The sequence below is a fragment of the Aplidium turbinatum genome, chromosome 16 (assembly GCF_918807975.1).
Source record: "Aplidium turbinatum chromosome 16, kaAplTurb1.1, whole genome shotgun sequence".
Taxonomy (NCBI): domain Eukaryota; kingdom Metazoa; phylum Chordata; class Ascidiacea; order Aplousobranchia; family Polyclinidae; genus Aplidium; species Aplidium turbinatum.
In genome coordinates this window covers 10,187,561-10,210,224 of record NC_137487.1, presented here as the reverse complement: position 1 = coordinate 10,210,224, position 22,664 = coordinate 10,187,561, and the positions used below count along the sequence as shown (strand labels likewise).

The window sequence follows — 22,664 nt, the reverse complement described above, 5'->3', positions numbered from 1 at the left end:
GTATAAGTCGTCTCTGAAATACACTGGATTTGCAACTGCCTATCGATGCGAGAGTTATGCAATTAAAAATCAAGCACTGCCTAGAAGAGTGTCTCTGATGTCATGTTTATTTTTTACCTGCACTTGAAGGTATTACCCCGGTAGTTTTGCTGTGCCCAGTAAGCTGTAGCCCTTTTGCTAGTTTGTTCATTGACACAGCCTGTGTCGTGATTGAATCTAGATCGGTCCAGTTTTCCAAAGTCGTCTTTTGGAACTTTGAATTTTTTCTTGACATATTTGAGGCATTGTTTGAAATTCTGAATCTGAGTAAATTCATAATTGTAGTGAGTTTGTTTATAGCTTATGACAACAAACCTCTGTCTTTGGGAAACCAGTAGCCTCTAGCTAGGCTGTGTTTGTTAACTTTGATAAATATACAGTTGATATGGGCTTATGTAATTAAAGCAATCATTTTTCTCTCCAGTGTGTTGCTACACAAACATATCCTGATTATGTTTGTATAGCTTGATTAAGCTCACAAATTTTCTTCGGATTAATCTTGTGTTTACAAATCATTCTACGTGATGTGACATTGCAAAATTCAAAGGCAGGGCCTTGGTGTGCCAATTTAGGTTTGAATAGGAGCTTACAGTTTAAAATTCTGGAAGCAGCTAATGAATTGAGGTTTTTGTGAAGCTTACCATCCCAAGCAGGGTGGGCTTAATGACATCCAACCACTCAGCAAAATTTGTCTTTTTTATATCGTTTCAATGTCGATAGACATTAAAACGTTCTTAGAAAGAGCGTCTTTGCCTGCTGGGATAACTTCTTTTGACACCCTACAAATCCAGAGGTGGTGCTGCCTGCCTAATCGACTGTCCTACGTGTTGTCAGTTTACAATCTACATAGATCATGCTCAAGTCGTGCGCGAAAAGCAGAGGCAAGCTTCTACGGTTCTATATTCGTCTTTGGTGTGATTTTGTGCAATTTGCTTACACAACAAACGCCATGCGTTTTAGAGGACAATTTAGTAATCTATTCACTGAAAACTTCTTTGTCGTCTACTTTGCAAAAGGGATTATCATTTGGTAGCGGCTAGGCTTCGTTTGGACGTTAAGTAATTTTCTTTTCCCTGTTATACCCCTTCCTTCACCAGTAACAAGCTGGACTCTACATTTAACAAACCGTCACGAAAAATTGCTACCTAGAGCTTTTTCCTATTTTGTTAAAAGTGACAGGTTAAACCATTACACGAAAGATCTTAGTTTATTTTATTATTTTTCTGGTACTTTCATGCCTTTCCTCACATGCTGTACATTTTTTATGCATTAGTATGCATTATCACGTAGTAAATTGTTTATGAAATGGACTTTCATATCAATGCTTCTTGTTCCAGAACATCCAATCATCGTTCTTCCAGAGAAAGTTCACCAGATTCCAGTGAGACGGGTCCCCTGCAACCCCTTTACGCTCACGGTGTATGCAAGTGGCCCGGATGTGATGTTGAGTGCAGCGACTTAACTACATTCTACAAGTAAGATTTTGTGATCTAGTCACTAGTGCTCATGCAACAGTTCATTGAAGTCCCGAAGATTCCCAATCTTATTTGTTGTTGCATAATCGTAGGGATCTGATGTATGGAAAAATCTTTTTTCTTTATTTTTTTCTCGCAAATCTTTTTCGATCGTCCTCGTTGCATTATCCGCGTACAACGCTATTTGAAATCTTTGAGCATCACATTGTAGCAATTTCGCATTTCATTAAATGTGTTCGGTTAAAACTGGCTTTGCATCAGAAATCGTTGGTGTGATGAAAATACTTTGTTGTGGCTTGTTGTTTTTTTTTAACATTTTGCAACGTGTGTTTTATCTTAACTTTGGTAAACAAACACAGTTCTTGAATCTATTTCAAAGTTTCGATTATACGGTAAGCTACCTTGCATTTTCATACGTTGTAATTAAAAACCGTCAGAACCTCATTTATCTTGTTTCATAGCTACGTTGATTCTTTGTTTAAAAACATTTACCTGAAAAGGAAATTTTCGCTAGATACATTTCGTTGCTAAAAATGCTTTAATGGTTGTAATTAAAAAAGCCGTCAATATATTCAGTATCCTTCGTTTCTGTCACAAAGCATCAAGGTGTGTTTTCCATTCTGGAAATGACAAGTTGTAACGCTTAATTACCCTTGGCCATACACAGAAAATTGCCTGATCAATGGACCTCATGTAAGCCCAACAAGTTGTTGATTGAACTAGGCCTGATTAAGATTTTCTGTAATTACAATGGTTCATTGGAAAAGCAAATGATTGTTGACATATTGGTCACTGATAATTTGCAACAGCTGAAGGGTCCAGGGTTTATTCGAACTTTTTAATTGTAGTTATTTGCATTTCAGTTAAGCCTGTTTGGTTACGATGGTATAATGTCTCCATGCAATAGATTGAGTTTCGCTTTTTGGCAACATGATCGTTGCTTACTTCACAATGTAGAATGTAGAAACTAACGACCTGTTTTAGCCTGATGCTGCGATTTCGCTGTGGTGATAGCGGTTTACACTAGACTTTGGAACACAGTTCCCTAGTCAAGTGCCATTACTAGTGAATATCACTACGCTGTGTTTCGAAGTGGTTGATTGATACAAGTACCGATATAACATAAAAACTACGGTAATGCCTTTTTACAACTTTAGCATGAAAATAGTATGAGATAACTTTGTTATTACAAATCCATAACAAAAAGAGTTACATCTTGAACTTATTTTAATAGAACATAGGCCTATGCCAAACTTAGCCAGTTGGTATCACGAGTACTCTAGATAGTAGTCTATTGTGCATTTATTCTTACCTGGTATTTAACTGTTTGTCCACAACTCATCACTAGTTTAATCCGGTTTTTGTCGGTTTCCTTCAGCAGTAAATAATTACGAGCGAAATTTGTAAGGTGTCTCGTGTTTTAGTTCGTAAAACACTGGTTTTCTGTGTTCAACCTCTGTAATTAATTATTTATAAAGTAGTAACAGTCCTATAGTTTTCTTTTTGACATTTTTGCCTCGCCCTTCACTAAAGGCTGTAATTACACAAGTGGCTTTCAACTTAAGCCTAAGTTTAATCTCCTTATACACAAAAAGAAAACTTAATGTCGGTGTCAGGTCGAAATTATTGCTGCCTAGACAAACTTCCCTCACAGAGGCAGCCATCACGTAAACAACGCACGTTTGCTTGAACCCAATTAACGCGACATACCAATCAAGGACTGGATAGAAAATTGCACAGTACTTTCTGAACAATAAGTGTCATCAAGTGGTAATACATTGCTGTCGAATTGCTGAAGACAGCAAGCTAGGTTGAACGTTTGAAATAGTTTTCTAATAATCTTTTAGTTATATTATTTTGTCGTTGATAAGCGTATTTTATGAAAGGTTATTAGCCTTTTGACATAATTGTCCAAATGAAGAACACGGTTACCAAGGGCCATACTACGGACAATCGGGCAATTGCTATTCCAGATTTAATTAAAACCTAGTCATTGTAGTCTGAAATTTATGTTTGACAAATTGTGTAGTGATTGGTGATACATATCTTAACAAATGGTGAGCTTTATAATAGCCGTTTTGGCAGTGATGACACATCCATTGCTGAAGTCTAATACCACTGTTATGATTTCTTCAAAGTGTTCATTCTTGAGTAATCATGTTTAGTACTTAATGTGATTTGTTTGAAAAGTAAATTTTTAAAAAGAATATTATATTTTTCTTTTACTAGAATGTTTATTTTTGGAAATTAGTTCACGTTAATTGATCGTTTGAATTGTTCACTGAATATTTTGAAAAATGTGTAGATTTATACGAATGCGTCTGTCTATTGTTATTAATGTTCACTCAAGTAGTTAATGTGCTGATAAATCGGAAAATAGCGTAGTAGTTGTGGTAGTAGTAGCTTCAGCCTAGCCAATCAACGTCTGCAGACGAAGAATCAATAAAAGAGGATTGATTTCTTGACTACGTGGAGCTACCCAACTACGCATTTCGAAAAAGTTGATGATTTAAAATCATGATTTTTAATTTGTGTCCAAGCATTTGATTTTGGTTGTTAGTCGAAGAACAACTGCTTTTGTTTTTGGGGTCGATAATGATTTTTTGTTGTGGTTTCTTGTTTGCCTTCCAATGAGGCAGAACAAAGTGTTTGGCAATGGTAGACCACAACAAACAAGAAACGCTTGAAGTCGGATATATTGACAAGGCAAATCGAATTAAGAAAATCAAAACCCTGCACCACCAACTAAACCACCACGCTTTCTTTGATTCAACAACCGTTATTGCAGCGTCTGTACAAACACGAACACTATTTCTCATGTTTCACGCGGTTGTTATTTCCGATAAGGATCGTTTTCTCGCTATTTTTGTTTACGGGTTAAGGGCTCACTTTTCTCTTTTCTTGTTCGATTAATGTTGCAACATAGAGAGCTTCATCCAAGCAGAAAGCAAACTTTGAAAAAATATGTGTTTCAATGATAATACTCTTTGGGGTATTTATTTATACTTTGACTTTCACAGTGTAGCTTCAACTTTAATAAAAGCCATGTAACCGATTTCATGCCTTGTACAATGTAGCCTATACCGTGAAGCTATGCCAAAATGAACATGATTGATACGTTGTGAGATCTGCATCCTAATTCAATGAAGTAATGTTACTCCATTTTCGGTGTTTTTGATGTGTTCACAATGGTTAAATAAAATATTAATTTTCTTCAACTATCAACACGTTAATTTGGCATCATCAGTCCAGAATATTTGCATTGAAAAGCAACATGTGATTGTGATGGACACATGGACAGTATCGCGTTGAAAATGCGAACGTTAAAACACGTCGATAGCACGTTGGTGTTGTTACCGTGCCCACCAGATGGCTACGCTGCTGAGTTGCGCTTTTAATGGTTGCATTATCTTTGCCTTTTCTTTATTTATCCAACAAACAAATGGGCATCTGACTTGCGATTGTCTGATCACTTATCTTTTGTCTTTGTTGATGACCGAACTGATAGATGCTGTTGCTATGCCAACCAAGTTACACGCAAGCCTTCGTTTCTTTTGCATGACTTTGCAGGATAAAAATTAACATTGAATATGAAAAAACTGAAAGCCCTTTCCTCAAATTCATCCAAAATATGTTTGTTGCTTGGAATTTGTTTAGCCTACCGTCACAACTATTGGAAAAGTAATCTAATCGATCACTTATATGAAACATTGCTGATAGCAATCTAAAATACACAAGAGCATGCAGGCTAGTCTACTGTGAAGAAGGTAACATTATTGCAATATTGTCTACAATAGTGATTGCTTTTTGCAGACATTTGAATGAATACCACAGATTGGATGACAAAAGCACCGCCCAGTATCGTGTGCAAATGCAGGTGGTGGAACAACTGGAGAAGCAGGTACCTAAACCTTTGTGTTGAACTACATCATAAACATTTCTTTTATGACGTTGTTCCAACGTCTCGCAACGTCGGAACAACGTATTATTATCCGAAATATTATTTCTGACTGAACTTGTACAAGATTGATCAGACGGGCTCAGGGAGACCTTGAATTTTATTTGGCCTTTTTCGTATACTTATTTACACTTTATAACTGTAGTTAAACGTCATATTTTGAGATTTTTTCTGTCCCTTACCACACTTTTGAATTGGTTTTTGACAGTCTGAATGGTCAAGCAGTTGACTAAAGTTTATTGAAGTTCCCCAAATAACCTACTTTAGCTTTCCCACTAATGTCACAGGTTGATGTGATACATTTGCAAAACTAATACGTTTTCACTAATTTTTAATCAAAAAATCAGATTTGCAACATTTAACTACATTGGTTTTGCAACGACTCTTAAGAAAAAATTTTCCCGCGAAAAGATATGCGTCATTTTCAATGTTAAGTTGCAGAGTTTTCCAAACAAACAAACGCCCATCGGTAACTATATCCATCAACCCGAGAAATGCCGTCTGGGTTAAACGGTTCATTTGCTACTGAACTGCGTGCAGGCCAGGGGTGTGAAGACACAAAACAGGAAACACAAATAAAGTCCGCCTTTCCGCTTGGTGAAGTCGGTTATGGATGGCAGGCCGTAAACAAACTTTTGTTGTTGTTCTCACTATTGTGTTACTCTTTTTTGCTAACCCGCTGCGTTTTACCGACGAACGGTAACGTTAAATCGACGAAAATGCTCCACATTATGGACAACACATGAATTTTACTTTTTTCATTTAGGTTTTGAATTTTTTTTTTTAGTCTTTGAAAGTTTTTACTTTGTATAACGATGTTCAAAGTTACGATAATAGAGATAAACCGTTACGTTTTGCTCCATTGCTATGACTGTGTGGCAATCCTTTGCGCAATAGCTGGAATTTGGGAAAATAGATTTCAAATTGCCATTTATCCAGTGGCGGCTCGTCCATAGAAACTGCAAAACTGCAGCACCCCCTGCACATTTCAGTATTTTATTTTTTTTATTAATTTTACGTTTTTTCTCGTGTTCTCTATAGATCCTACCGACTAGAAGTTTCATAATTTCTGGGTTTTAAAAAATATGATGATTTTTTAAGTTTTGTATTTGGCAGCTCTGAACTGCAAGCTCTGCAGTTGCGATCTTATAAAAGAAGAACAAAGAGAAATTGTGACGTCATATTTTGGCTCAGGTTGCTTCAAATCCCACAATTTCGAACTGCAAATTTTGCAGTTGCTGGTCACGTGGTCAGGCTAGCTACTGTTGCAAATACTGTTGTTTTCAAACACCATATTAGGTGGCTGCGACTGATGCTGTTACATGGTTAGACTAATGTGGTTTGCTTTCTCCACAAAAAGATAAAGCTTAGACTAGGTTTTCATTAGTGTTGTTAAATTAAATTTAAGAAAAGCTCTACCAATAAATTTTTGTGGTTACCAAACCTGGTTGATTTTTTATAAATTAAATGTAACCTAGGTTCATTGTTAACTTACGATAATAAGTTAAGGCCAAAGGTCACATGCTAAAACAGCCTATTTAAACTTGATGAACATCAGGAAATTAATTGCTCAAATAGCCTCAAAATTCATGAAATACCACTAAAATGAGGTAAAATTTATGGGGGTCATGTCCCTAGACCCCTTGGCATCGCGCCTTTGGCGCTCGCTCTTTCACGTATAGGCTACCTCCGGTTGCAGCACCCCCTGCTATAAATACCACGAGCCGCCACTGCATTTATCGAAACCCATTTAGATTTCTAAAATTGCAATTTAGCTACACAAGTCAAGGCAGTCATTATGCTGTTCTTTCTTGCATGTACACAAGTCGACCATTTAGCAATAGCCATTTTGCTTTCTCAAATGCATGAACGGATTAAAGCGGATTCGTTGCGATAAACAAAACAGCGTGAAAGAATTCGGCAATCATTTTGTTATGGCAACAAGCAAAGGGGTTTCCATTTAGATGCCGTGTTAATATTGTTTATTCGAAAAGGCTTTAATGCCTAAAAGACACTGATGCAGATAGCATGGTGGTATGGATTTTTAATTAAAACACATTCCATTGTTTACTTATCAAGACTTCAGATGGGAAAGGTTTTATTATTATTTACCAGGATTACTTCAATTTGAGAAAACCCAACATTCCTTCATTGATTCAAACGTTTAAAATTGCTACTTTAACGTTCAATTGAGAAACTCCAAAAGGCCTGGATATGTAACAAAATATCGTTTCATAAACAAGACTTCCTACCGTCGTAATTCTGTCTCGTTGTTCTTCCCCGAAATTCTTCGTGAAATCTGTTTTAATAGTGAACAGATTTGGCCACATTCTGACAAGACGTTTAATTATACTGGTAATGAGAACATTATTTTGTTGGACGCTGCTTATTATTTGTAATTATTTATGAGGCATTAAGTTGGTTGATCAAAAAGCTTCACGGGCCATCTTTTATCTGCAGCTTTTTGTGCTGTTTTGCGTCTTAAAGGCGCAAATTACATCGTTGTTTTTGGATAATAACTAGTGCTGCAAAGGAAGCAAAAGTCAACATTAAGTGCCTGATGATCTAATTGCAGTTGCAGCTTAATGAAAACAGAGCTGCTATTCAAACACAAATACTACAGTACTAAGTAATTTTTTTTGTAAGATTGCGTTTTCCTGAAAAAGTCATGTTCATTGATGAAAAAATGCTTTCATCAATTAAACCGCCAGATATTTTTTGGGTACATGGCTAGCACTTGTCTAAACTAAAGCATATAAAGCACTTATCTGACGCTTATGTTGTGATTCGGGGAGTTAAAACTGATCTCCACGTTACGTGGTTAACTGTCGTGTGGGTAGCCTAAATGATTTCTTGTCACGTGGTTAAATGTCACGTGACAGATGACGTCAAGAATTTGGAGTTTTATCTGCTAGTGGAATTTTAGTGGTTAATCAACCCAAACCAACAAAACTGTTTCAAGGATGTAAAACGGCATTTAAAGATTTCTGGGATTTTTTAAACAACATTATCAGAAAAATTAACTCGTTCACAAAAAAAAATCAGCTTTCGATTGTACGTAGGCTACGCTTTTTAACTCATCGTTTGCTAAAAAAGCGTAAATTTTTCTTTTCTGGCAAAAATGCTGACAACACTACCTCTGACCAGTGTACAATGTGCGTTTGGTGTCGGCCCTTGAATACCATGCTGACTATGAGACTTCAAAGGTTCAGCTAAAAACTGTGATCTAAACAAAAAGACGATTTACGACACAGAATCTTGTAAAACGCATTCCATTCCCTTTGTCGTCGATCAATTGAAAAAATTTAATAACTATGTTCAAGCTTGTGTTGGAATGAGTACAAAAAGATTTCGACGTGAATGCAAACATATATAAACCGAAATTGAAATGTTCTACTGTAAATGTTGTCGAGCAAGTTTGTTTCCCTTTACTTAAAATTTACGACTCTCGGCCTAATGTTTAAAACACAATTTTTGTTGCCGTCTTTTAACTTTTGTGGTAAGCAGCAAAAACCACGAAAAAATTTAGCTCATAAAATGTTGTATTTGCTAAACTTCCATTAAATTATCCGCTCAGTTTTAACCATTTTATGTTTCATTTTAATCTTTTTTATACCTCATTTTTTTTCCCGAGTATCTTGACATAAGCAGCCAGTAATTGATAGTTTACGAGGCATGTTTTATTTAACTACAATTCAACATCAAGCAAAGCTATTTGTTGAAAGTTGCCAACAAAAAGCATTTACTGCCAAACAGTAAAATCTGCCCTAGGTTCACAAACTTCAAAAATTGTATCCATATTTGTTGAAGATTTTTTACTGCAGATTTTAGGCGCGTCTTCGATTTGAAGGTGAATCATTTGCTTGAGATATTTCGTTTGTCAATTTTACCATTTCTTTTACTGTAGGTTCAGCTCCTTTTTAGTAATTTTAAACCGTTCGCTTGTTTAATTCGGTTGTTAACTTACCATACAAAATAGCATCATTTAAAACAGCTAAACCTAACCTTAACCTTTTTCTGACTTTAGCGCCCCTATAAACAGGAATGATCAACTAAGCCCCTTCTATATATCATGAAGTTTTTATGGTAAAGACTTGTCTATACTGCTATCAGGCGCGGATCTAGGAGTTTTTTTTTGGGGGGGGGGCCAGAAAATGTGAAAACGAATACAAAAGTAAGAAAAAGATAAAACAGATATGAACAATCAGTGGCGTAGCCAGGAATTTGGAGGGTTTTGACGGCCAGCGGGCGAAGCCCGACGGCGTGTTTGCCAAAGGCGACACCCAGCCACGGGGGGTCTGGGGGGCCACCCCCAGAAAATTTTGAAAAATTACTTTGAATTTGGTGCATTCTGAGAGCATTTTCAACAAAAATATGGGTATAAATATTCCTGTAAAATGGTGCTGTCCGGTGGCATAGCAAAAGGATAAGATCATGTTTTCTTCGGCATTTTTTCGGTAATAAAGCTAAGTCTCTATGTTTTTTGTTGCTAATTCCTAGCTGAGATGTTTGAATGTTTGGTATTGGCAAAACTCGTTAATGCAGTTTCGCTTAAAATTAGGCAAACTTTGTTTTAGAGACATGGAGACTGAAAGCATCATTCTCAATATCGTGACGTCACACGCGTGCCAAAAGGGGGGTTGTAACCCCCAACCCCCCCCCCTTGGCTACGCCACTGTGAACAATGATACTACGACATATACGATATGCTATAAAATAGACATTAAAACAGCCATGTTCATCAATAAATTTTGCTGGAATAAAAATTGCTAAGCATGCAAAGTAAACTTGAAATCTGGTTAAAAACCCTGTATGCAGTGTGTCCACGGTAATTGATTGAAATTATGATGAAGACTAAAAACTATAAAACAATTCAGGTTTCAGATTGTTTCAACTGACGTCATTTGGCTCAGCGTTGGTTTCAGCTGAGCCAGCTCCAACAAATGTTGCCATAAAAATGTATAATCGATGGATAATTTCAACCTTAATAATAACAAAATAATTCCCCCCCCCCCCCCGGATACGTTAATTCCGCTGTGGGACTAATATCAGCTGTTTAGAAGCATATCAAACCATTCAACAATTTTTCACAAAATTTTGGGGGGGCCTGGGCTCCCTGGCCCCCCCCATAGATCTGCGCCTGACTGCTATGATGTAATGTAACCTACTTAGCACTACATAGCAGTAGCGCTCCCCCCGACAGTTAATTCCAGCACCCCCGGTTACGACGCGCTGATACGCAACGATCGAGTCCAACTTTTTTTCAAATGGGATTAAAGTATGAAGGAAAGCCAAAGTCAGATTCGATCATTTAGGCTTAGCCTTAAACGACAACGACGATAACCGTCAATGCTGGCAGACTTAACTACCAGCCTAAATCGCTTTGTTTTTGTGACGTTTGATTTCAATTGTGAGGTCATAGTTAAGTGTTAGATAATGACCAATTGATAAACACGGCGTTCTACACTATCGTACACCGCTGTATTTTGCAACACAAGTTCTCATGGCGTATAAAAATGATCACAGCGAAGTCGTTAGTGAAAGCAACTTGTTGTCGGAAATCAGCAATTTTCTCTTATTTTTCTTGTTTTTAAAGCATCTTGCTCTGAAATCTCTGTTCGAATGACGCCATGTAAACAGAGATGCAGTTAAAGATTCGCTTTGATACAAAGATCTCATTAGTCGAATCTCAATTTCACGTAGCTTTGGATAACACGCCTTTTGCTCACGATCACATTTTCCCCATTCCGAATACCAGCTTGCCTTTACAAGGTAAAATCAAGGCTGTTGGGTAATTGAATTTCAGCTTTTCAACCTGACTTGACATTAGAAGACGTTAAGGCTACGCGTTTTCCCGTCTATGCTGCGTATTTTTTCCACTGTGCTGTTTATTTTTTTAACTTCTCTTATCACTTGTAATAGAAAGCATGTATCAGGTGTTTGCAGCTACAGAAAACAACGAAATTTATCAATCACGAACTTTGTTGTTGCCGCAGTGAAAGGTTGATCCCAAACTCGAGGTGCGATCTCAATATGGCTTACTTGCTTACTCGCCCCAGCCTAGCGGATACTTTTCCGACATCATTCACACTCTTTAACCACAACTTAAATTGTCTGTTTGAAGTTTGGAAAATCGTTCACGTTCTTCAATCAATCGATGATGTATTTGTCAGAAATAGGAACAGCAGTCTACATGTTTGAAACAGGCGAATTATACTGTAGTGTATATACAGCCACTGCAAAAGTTGCACAGGTTCCCATACTGACAGGGAGACAACGAAGCGACCGTACGGTGGTGTAGGCTACTCGTCAACTGCCATTCTACAGTGATGATATCATGTAAAACAGAACAGAAATTTACAAAATCATTTAAAATACAAAATGTTTTCTCACGTAACCAATGCCAATTAATTCATTTGCGTATCCAATTAGAAAACGTTGCCGTTTTGTTATACGTAGTTTCAATCGTTGTATCAATCGTATCGTTTTAAAATCCAAAAACGTCAACTTTAGGTTTCAGAATAGTAAATGAAAACATAGATACGACAATTAACCTACACACGAGCTGAGGTTGTTCACCATGCATCTAATGTAAGTATTTTTTTCGTTTCCTAGTGCTTTCCAGCGGTTTATGTTCTACTGTAGTCAGGAAAATATGTCATTTTTACACCACTTCGTTTGAAACGGGGTGTAAATGACAAGTTTTGCCGGATGACATACTTTGTAGCGTGTTCGAAATTTTAGAAGTTATTTTTTTACTTTTTAGCTCAATCAGGAGAGGGATCGACTTGATGCGATGATGACACATTTGAGGATGGATGGAAAGGAAGCTAAAAGTGATCCGGACTCTAATGAAGTGGCATTCAACAGCAATGTGAAGCAAGAAGTTTCCAATTCAAAGTCTACCTCTCAGGTAATTTAAAGATCTTTTATTCTAAGAAATTATCATTTGGTCCAAGAGGTTATAGTGTCGGACAGGAGTTTGAATTTTATTGACATTGACAACTGGTAGCCTACTAGTTTTTTTCTTTGCAGTATTTATACTTATACCCTATTCTTCTCACAACAGATAAAATTAAAGTGTTTTCTTTTTTTTCTCATTTGCCATAACATTCATTCCGAGTCACCGCCACTGCTCTAGGTTGATAAAAGATAAAGCCCTGGCTGATAAAATGGCAAAGAAAAAAGTTCAAACAATCATTTGGCCAATTTCTAATTTTTTTGCTTGCCAGAAATTGAGGGATTTTTCAAAGATTGCTGTGCGAAATATCAGGTTAACCACAAATTAAAAAATCTAAAGAATGTCTAAATTTTGTTGTTTTTAATGTTCTACAACAAAACGATAAAGCAACCATTTTTTCTCCTTTCCTAATAAAAATTTAATGATTGTATGTGTGATTTTTGACCTGTGTGCAATTGTATTGTAACGATGACTGGCGTTTTTTTTTTGTTCTTTTCTAACGTCTCATATAACAACACAAGAAACGAAGACGTGACTAGCTTAAGTTATATTCCGTATCTTTTGCTGGCCCGATGCAAAGATGACTGTGCTATCATGGTCCGAAATTAACAATTGCCATGAATAACAGCTTGAAGTTTGGTCGTCACAGCAGTACACTCTCAGTACTGAACGTCCTTTTTTGTTGAATCCACATTGTAAAGTTGGCCTCAAAATAACAGTGTTTTTTGCCACCATTGAAGTGTGGTTATTTATTGAGCTTTGTGATCGTAAATTGCTGAAGGTTCTGCTACTCAACTCTCAAATACCTTGTGTTGATTAAACCCTAACTCCTTTACTTATCAACCAAACACTTTAATGACTATTAGTTAACATAACAAATCGGTCTTAACATGTTTTATGTTAAATTTCTGAACTGTCCAAGACCGAGTTGGAAGCCGAAAGTTACCACAGCAACCCCAAAAGGAATAAGATTGTAAACGCGGAAGAAGCAGAGTTTGGTATAAATCTGTGCACAGCACTGACTTGAACAAAAAGCGGAGGACACATGCATGGATACTATAGCCAAAAATGTTATTTCTTCATATTTTTTATTGTCTTGACAATTTTTGTTTCAAAAACCATTGTTTCAATTTATTCGAGCAATTTTTTCTGTCTGTTCATCTACAAGCATCTTTGATCTATTTTTCCTTTATCCGCCGATTAAAGGTCTGTATATTTTTCAAGTTACTAGTTTTAAAAAGACCAAGACCTGACTTAGAGGTTCGCGACATGATGTCTTCTCTACAAAGGCGATCAGACCTCTTGAAGATGCGAAAACAAACTAGCTCAAGCCGTTTCTTCGGCCTCACACATACGAAAGATGAGCCAAACGTACGAACACAAAATAAAAATGTCCAGCTAATAACAACACTTGCGACATTGTGTCAACGTCTACCGACGAAGATAAAAAGCAAAGTTGCAAGATCTCAAGTTTTAATTTCATGAAAATGTGACCACCAACACCCGCCATTTCACAATGGACCACAGTCAGCAAATCAACGTCATTTTACATTGATTCAACGTATGCAGACGGACTGACTTTCCGGCCGGGAAGCAACCTTAAAAACTCATTTTATTTGAAGTTGTCGGGAATCATGCTGTGATTACGTCACTTGTTGTGAACTGCTCAGAAATTTGTTTTTTTTATAGCATTGGATTAAACTTGTCGGTCTAGTTTTCATAACTTTTCAACCAGAATTTTTTTTTCTTTTGTTTTTTCTACTGCGTTTGAACTGAAAAACAACGATAGGTTTTACTTCCATCGACGTGTATTAGTTGAGTGCGAAACATCATCTTTTAGAACTGGATTACTTGTTCCCACATGCATTTTACTGGATCAAATTACAAACGAATTTTGTTGAAAGACCACTTAACAACCGCAAACTTGATTTTAAGGAATGGCGTGATTTTGGTTCGTCAACCGACTGTTTAAAAGGTTGGTTTTCTACATGAAATAAATTTAAACTGCTACCAGATGTTCAGACATTTTCTGCCAACTTGTGGCAGACCTCAAAAACTTGACCTCATCTTTCTGAAGAGAAAGCCATTGTTGACACACAATGCATAAACCAAGGAGTGGAGTGTTCTTCAAATGGAGCTCCACTTCTGTCGTCATTTGCTATTGTCCAAAGCTCCTGACGACGTCTTTAGCGCAGATTACCAAGTGTCATTTTTTCAAGCAATGTAAACCAACTGCTTTTCTTTTTTCTGGGACATTTGTTTTTTGTGCCCTCGTGGAAACTAGTAATTTCAGGAATTCGTCTGTAGACGTTGAATCAATGTAGAAAACGACTGATTTTTTGTTTGGGATGATTCACGTTTTACTTTGTCAACGACACTACAAGCTATTTGAAACACCATGAAAGTTACGCCATAGGCATGGTGGTTTTATAGAAAAAATAATATTAGCGTAATTTAACTTAAAGGAATGAATGCTTTGGACTTGAACCAGCGATAAAACGCTGCAAAAAGACAGCTTTTATTCGTTAGGCATAGTTTCTTGTCTTCGAAAAACAACTTTAATACTTTCCCATTTATCCAACGTATGTTGATGTTGAAAAAATTTTTTCATGCAAGTTAGGAACCTTTGCAGCCTTTTGTGAAGCAGACCGGTCATAGACTTTAAGATAACAAAGATTTTTGAAAAACGTTCCATATGGGACTGTTTAATATTTAGTTGGAGATAAAATAATAATAAAGAATTATGAATAATTGATAAAAGTGCATCCTGCACATCTGTCTAAATACATCAGATACAGCATTAAAGCTTTGCCTCAAATAAACACGGCAAACAGGTTGCAATAAAGCCAGTTTCTCCGGTTTGTTTTTTGTTTGTCTTTGTTGTAAAGCAAATGACCTCATAATGATTTGACTGCGCAAGGGTTTCCGTGTGATGACTGTGTTTTAGCGACAGTCCGTAACCTGAATGCGATAAACTCATTGTAACCATACAACTGTTGGCTTCTTGTAGCCAGCACCTTATTCTTATTTTTCAACGTCTTTAGACGTTGAAAAGGTGTAAAAAATCCCTAATTTGCTGGCTGTGTTATGTTCTATGTCACATTGTCGCAATAAGCATATGATTTGAAAGTTTGTAAATCCATCTGTTGCGTTTATCTTTTGTGGCAAACAAAATGCATCATACGCTTCTCAACAGATGAATGCATCTGATCCAGCAGTTGTCATTATCTTCAACTGGACAACGCAGTTGCGAAAAGATGGGCGATTTTAATGCTTGTTTAACGTTGAAAAAAAATTGTTCCTTGAGTACAAACATCAAATGAAAATTGCAAGAAATGATTTTGTGAAGTCTTTTAAAAAATTTTTAATACGTTCAATTTCGTATTTTCAGGTTCCTCCAACGAGTGGATTTCAAGGACTTTCTCTTCCATTCCCGACTCCGAATCCACCTAATCATCAATCACGAGGTGCTCCTAATTTGAGTCTTCCTTCGAGTCCTATATCCGGTCAGCACATGTCTGGATTTTCATCCTTATTCCCTTCAACCTCTGTCCCTTCATCTCCTCCACTCTTTGGAGCTCATTTAGCATCCTCCAACCTCACAGCCGCATCAAGAGAAGGACTTCTCCAGAACGCAAAGAGGAGACATTCTGCAGCAGTTCCGATATCTGCCGGTGAGTGAACAATTTTGCCAGATTGTTACTCTAAAGATTTGTCACAGCTTCTTGAAAGTTTTCCAATTTTCGCTTAGCTTGAAATTAGGTCAAAAAAACGACAAATTGCCAAAAACATTTTATCCAGCATAATCACTCTGTCAATCTTGATGAGTAGAAAACAAAATGAAAACAGACAAATTCAATGCTTCAAAGTAGTTGGAACAGAATAAAATGAAATTCGTTCCATGCTGCGTCGTTTGTCAACCACTGATGCTAAGCTTTATTTTCGCGAGGTGGAAAAGCTTCAGTGCAAGTGACACTTCCATCAGTATAAACCGGTTTCAGCAAGAAATCTTTGTTTGCTGAAAAACAGCCTTTTTGAAAAACTGTTTATTTTTTTTGTTGATATTTCTTTCGAAAAGAATGCATAAGTTTTTTTCCTTCAACAGAAAGATATCTTGCACTCTGGCGAGCGTTGAAACGACGCAAAACTTGGAAATTTTGCAAGCTAAGATGCTCTGTGGCTTCGCAATGCGTTTTATGCCGTTTCATCCCTGTTGTGTTGTCTAATTACGCGAAATCAATACCTGTTTGTCTTCCCATCTTCTCATACGTCATTGCTCTATTAAATTACCAGCATCTTCCGTCTGCTCCCCACACTCAAAGTGATGCTGTCAACAAAATTATGGAATTGACAGAAAAAGTTAAAAAATTTTGCTAAGTTTCACGATAAGGCCTGACTTGATCTTGTTGTATGAATTTGTTACTGTCACATTACATGCCTTTGTAAGAGGGTATCAAACGTTTGTGACTGCCTGAAAAACCAGCACACTTGGCGCCATAATTTTTTTTTTTTTATAACTTCAGTATTCACTGAACGGAGCCGAACGTTTTTGGCGAGACAAAAACATGGCAGCTGCTTGTTTTTATTCGATTTGTTTTGACAATTTGTCAAACATGAAAATATCCTTAGTTCTGTTTAAACTAAATAAAAGTGCTTATTAGCGTTGTCGAATGCGACTGTTGCGCAATTTTGCGGAAATTCTCTGCTCAAAAAGTTCGAAAAGAAATGAAAAAAAAACACGAGTTATCAAATTTTTATATAACAGTATTAGCCAGACCCTGCATGACGCCAAGGAGTTGCTTTTTTGACTTCTATATATATAAACCGCCATCAGAACGCATTATGGATGGTTGTTGTCTACATTTAAATAATTAATGCGTGTTTTCGTGTTTGAATAATGCATTTTCGTGTCATAGCTATTTTTCATGCAGAATTGCCTTGTATTATGCTCACGCTTGATTGATTTTCTATTCCAGTCAGATATGTTTATGCCATTGCTAGCCTTGTCTTTCATGCCCATTTTGTCTCCGCTAATGCATCATGAAAATAGAACAAACACTCACTCGCTCCTTCTGTTATTGCATCGGGTGCTTATCCGCAAACAAACAAGCGGCCATCTCGGCTGATGTTTGCTCTATCAGGCGCCCGTGGGACTTAGTCTTTCACCTGTTTAGATTTATGCTTCTAGAGACCAACAATCCATTAGAGAGTCAAGGCCTTATTATTCTACTTAGAATGCCGCTTTCCTGATAAAGTAGTTTATGAAACAAAGGCTTTAATAGTAAATATCTTCGTCTCTAAAGCAATCGTAATCGCCGCAAACACCAATCTCATGTTTCAATGCTGAATTGCCTTTTTCGTTTGTCACAAGTGCAACTTTGCTGGTGGCAATGACCAATGTAGGTGGTTAGGCAATGTAGGTGGTTAGACAACATTGGGATTGACGTTTATGTTTTTGTTCAGATTTGTCTCAAAATCAGGAGTTCTACAGGAACGCGGATGTCAGGCCACCTTTTACTTATGCCTCTCTCATTAGACAGGTAATTTGTAAAAACAAGTTATACAGCACCAGGCTCGTATTCACCAAGCCAGAAGACATTTATCGCGGATAGACAAAGACATATTGAACTAATTGAATACGTGAATTCAAGATGGGCCCAATTCCCACAAAGCTGTTTTTGAGATAAATGCGTAAATGCGTTTTAATTATTTTGGCCATTTACTTTTGTGGCAGAATTTTGATAATGATCATATGCTTAAATATGCTGTTAAGTAGTATTATGCTTGAAAACTTCACTCAGTGAAGATTTTGTGGGAAAAACTATGGAAAAGTTAAAGCTCAATTGCTAGATGACTTTTCTTAATATCACCGGAAATATTGAGGGACTGTTTTTCATGTTTAGGCTTGAAAAATTTAGCCGTTTCTTCAGTTACCGTGTCATTGAAAAGACACTAAATGGAATCGGAAAAGCTTAAAAAATGAAAATTGAAAAATATGGAGTTGGCTCTTTTTGAATTTACGTATTCAGTTGTAAAATTTAACACAAAATATTCAATTGTTTTCATTTATCTGAAATTTGTTTCATATTATTTTAAGTTTTAGATGATAAGGCTACATTAAAACTCCTAAAGTTTAGAAATCACTTTAATTTCTTACAAATAGGCTCGAGAAAGCTTCTGGCCTGTTGACATGAGCTGATATTTTGCAATTACCCTGCAATTTGGCTGTAAAGATAATGAAAGATAAATAAATGCAGTCTTACGTGCTTCACTTCTAGCTAGAGAAAAAAATATTTACTGTGATGTCACGACAAATAAACAAACAACTGTCTAAACTTACTTTCTCGTCTCCTACATGATTTGCTGCTTAACAAGCTTCAATGCAGAAACAAGTCAGACTGTTTAAGTTAACCCTGTCTTGCCTGCCGACTTAACGGTCAGTAAACGCCCACAAGTGTTTATTGTCGGCCCACCATTGGTGAGTTCCGCTTCGGGCAAGTGGGACTTGTAGTTTTCACCTCATTTTTACGTTTTGGTCTGATTTACTTTTAACTCAAACATGAGTTCAACTTCAAACTTTGTGTTTTCATGGAATCTATATAGTTTTGTGACCGACCCATATTCCTGAGTGTCGTTATACAAATAGCGATTTAAGTTTGGTTCCGTAAAGGATGTATTTTTTGTTTTTGTTTCTGAGTCAACCTACATCTTGAAGCATGTGTCACATTGAAAGAAGGTTTTCCAGTAGCATTTCATGAGCTACATATCTCGGCATTGCAAGAAGTGGAACATGTCCATTTTGCACTTTTGACTGAACGTTTCTGCTCAGGCTATCATTGAAACACCAGACTGCCAGATGACACTGAACGAAATATACAACTGGTTCCAGAAGAAATTCGCTTACTTCCGTCGCAATGCCCCTACATGGAAGGTACGTACGTACACGTCATTGCTTAAGGCCATTGCTTAAGGCCGCACTACTTTATTAAGTTGTTCTTGATGCAATCACTTGATGTTTGGTGTGACTGGTAAGGATTTTTTTATCTAAAAATATCATAACTTTAGTATTTAAGTCATTATGCTACATGTCGCATACAAGTGAATTTTGGTTCACAGTTTTAAATTTTAGCATTGAACTGAATCGTCTTTGACAAGAAGTTTACAAATCACTTTTAAAAAGATGCACCCTACTTGGAAAATATAATTCAAAACGGCGGTCACGCTTTGTAAACTAAACCATAGTGATCATAAGGACTGAGTAAAGCACTCAAACAACAACTCTCAAGTGATAACTCATATCTCTGTAGAACGCAGTTCGCCACAATCTCAGTTTGCATAAATGCTTTGTGAGAGTTGAGAATGTTAAGGGAGCAGTGTGGACCGTGGATGAAAACGAGTACCAGAAGCGAAGGCCGCAAAAGTTTTCAGGGTACGCCCCTAGGAAGGCCTGTTGCTCTGTTTGCTGTGCTGTTAGATGTCGCTGTCGCATTAGTGACCTTCTAGATGCGTGCTTTGCTTTGGTGTGCTTTTTCTTTGGAGATACCATCCATCGTTTTTTCGTTACTGAAATGTATGTTAATGTTAAAAGAACGGAAAAATGGTGGATTTTATCAACTGGGTTTCGTGTTCTTTACGCTTCGCCTTCACTAACCAACATTAGACTTTCCGCTTGACCACTCCGTTCGCCTCAGTTTTTTCAAACACGTCTACCACTGTTGCAATAGCCGCATGCAAACCCAGCAATCATTTTAAAACCACGGTTTTAAAGTTTGCAATCGTACGCGCTGAAATTAGGGATGTACGTTTCAACACATAGGAATGGTGTGGCTCCGACGTTTACAAATAAAACGCTTATCGGCTTTAAACAGCGCTGCCCAGTCATTTCATGCGGACTCTGCCCACAATTGAGTACGTTATTTATCGGCTAGCCAAAAATATTATTCTTTGAAAACACATTACACGAATGTATACATTACGCCCGTAATTCACAAAAGCTTAAACTCGGGATCGCTGAAAATGATATTTTTGTAATTCTGGAATGCGGTAGACAAGCAGCCGTCCTTTACTCTCTTGTTATCTACTGCTAGAGTGCAATTCGTACCAACCTCTCGCTACATAAGTGCTTTATGAGGTGCGAAGATGTAATGGGGTCATACTGGACAGTGGACGACCGGGAATTTCGCAAAGGCCGTCACTTGAAACGCGGAAGACCCCGAAAGTACGAAGAGAAGGAGTCAATCGCCCCGCGCTCTCAGTAAGCAGACGGGCCCGCTTATACTCATCTCCATATCCAATCGTAAAAATCGCAAATTAATCTCAACAGTAGCCATTTGTTAGCGAATAAAACCGAAAATTTGTAATTGACATCGGAAGACTCTTAAAACCGTTAGACACGCACAGCAAGTTTATATATTCATCCGCCGTAATTCGTGCACGGAAAAATTCCTTCACTGCATGTGCCCGCTTGCTTTCTTTGTTGTGCATGTTCTACTTTTGCTTGCTTTGCATGTTGTTCACCCCCCTCTGCTGTGGTAGCTTGTTTTGCTTATCATGTGTTTTTAGGCATGTTATTTTGCTGGTACTGTAATCTTTTACTGGTTTTAAAACTCTTACTGAAAGTCAAAGACAGACTGGGGACATGTCAATTTTAAAATGTTGAGTTGACTTGACAAGTTGATTGATTGAATCTATCCTCGGACTGGGAAAGCTTCTTGCAGAGCTTAATCCTGGCAGTTTCGCATACTTGTGGAGGCTTTGAACCATTAACGCAGGCCAAGTTCACAAAATATTGTCTCATTTTATGTCTCGCAGACTTCGCGACGTTACCCAAATTTATGACGAGCTTGACAGAATACTTTAAAGAAGCATTAAGGTTTAAATTTGAAGTTCCGACTCTGAAATACTTAACTTGAATGTGTAAAAAGCGATGGTGAAATACATTTACATGGAAACTTACACCGTTTGTGTTTGTAGGAGTCCTGCTGTTCGTGGTAGAATGGAGGTCAGTTCCAGTCAAAATTTCTACGGTGGACCAATGAATTTCGCAACAATGCAGGTCAGTTGGCATGTAGGTAGGCTATACTGATTCAAAAACTCTTTTTTTTGTTAAATAAAAATAAAACTCTAATGTCTTTGTGTGTTTATTGTTTTGCATTAGTTTTCAAAATAACCTTTGTCTTTGTTTTATCTGCCTTTAGAATCTATCCTATTCTCATAGTAAGTTAATTCAGTATTGAAAACATGTTTCTATGGTTTGATTTAAACACATTTCTACATCGTTCCATGAATCTTCTGGGTCTTCTACTGATGTGGAGTCGCCAGTGAGGATTTCTTCCTTTTTTCCACTTTGTCCAAACCATCCTCTTCTCTCGATGTCATCTCTACCAAGTCTTTATGTAGTCTGTCCATTTAAGCGTTGGCCTCTCTCTTTTCCGCTTCTCGATTTCCAATTGTTGCCTGTTTTTTGCCTGCGCAGTTCTTCTCCGTATCAAGTGCCCTAGTCAGTTTAATTTTATCTCTATCGTTTCTTTAAAACTGGGTAATTTCTGTTTGCTTTCTGACAATTTACTCTTTTCCTTATCTACTTTTTCAACATCAAAGACCATAATGGTTGCAAACACTGACGGACTCCTACTAGCGGGGACAAATGCCAGGTTTCATCTACTAAAGAAGGGTCAAATGGTGACTGATGTCATAGATGAGATTTTTTGTTCATAATGATTCACCGCTTTCACCTTTGCACTTTGAATTTCACAGATGGCGTTTGGAGACAACTCATTCAGCGCGTCGCAGCTAGCCAGCCAAGCCCAAGCCATGTTCGCAGCCAACCAGCAACCAAACTATAACAATTTTTTGCACAACGCCAACCTTAGTGGAATTTCTCACAGCATTTCAGCCGATGCCAGCGTTAATATGGAGCTGGCAGATAACTCCGCGGGCCTAAATGCTTTACCAAGCGGACGAGCGACCAGCGTTTCTCCAACATCTAGTAACAACAGTTCCAAGGATGAATCAAGGTGCATGAATGAAGTACTGTATAAGATGTGAGGCGGGAGTAACAAAATTACCGTTTTCTGAATAAACGATGGTTTGAGTGAAGGCTTGCGATAGTTGATGTAGGCCTACCTCTAATTTACTTTAGCGCTGCAAGAATTCACATTGCAAAACATATAAAATGTTAGAACGTTGAGACATGGAAATAAAATGTATTTGGAAGCGATTTTAATAAAAT

At 37.3% G+C, this 22,664-nt stretch overlaps 1 protein-coding gene across 3 annotated transcripts in view; it reads left to right on the top strand.

Moving 5' to 3' along the window:
* Positions 1 to 22,664, top strand: part of LOC145785599 (uncharacterized) — a 38,732-nt gene that overhangs the window by 13,350 nt on the left and 2,718 nt on the right. For 2 of the 3 annotated variants that reach the window (XM_082597269.1, XM_082597268.1), the window contains exons 7-15: positions 1,377 to 1,514; positions 5,328 to 5,415; positions 12,239 to 12,385; positions 15,825 to 16,107; positions 17,897 to 17,973; positions 19,263 to 19,364; positions 20,521 to 20,687; positions 21,407 to 21,488; positions 22,190 to 22,449. In XM_082597269.1, the coding sequence (XP_082453395.1) occupies positions 1,377 to 1,514; positions 5,328 to 5,415; positions 12,239 to 12,385; positions 15,825 to 16,107; positions 17,897 to 17,973; positions 19,263 to 19,364; positions 20,521 to 20,687; positions 21,407 to 21,488; positions 22,190 to 22,449 (1,344 nt within the window). Of the gene's footprint in view, positions 1 to 1,376; positions 1,515 to 5,327; positions 5,416 to 12,238; positions 12,386 to 15,824; positions 16,108 to 17,896; positions 17,974 to 19,262; positions 19,365 to 19,740; positions 19,863 to 20,520; positions 20,688 to 21,406; positions 21,489 to 22,189; positions 22,450 to 22,664 lie in introns of all 3 variants that reach the window. The other variant, XM_082597270.1, reaches the window with a different exon arrangement.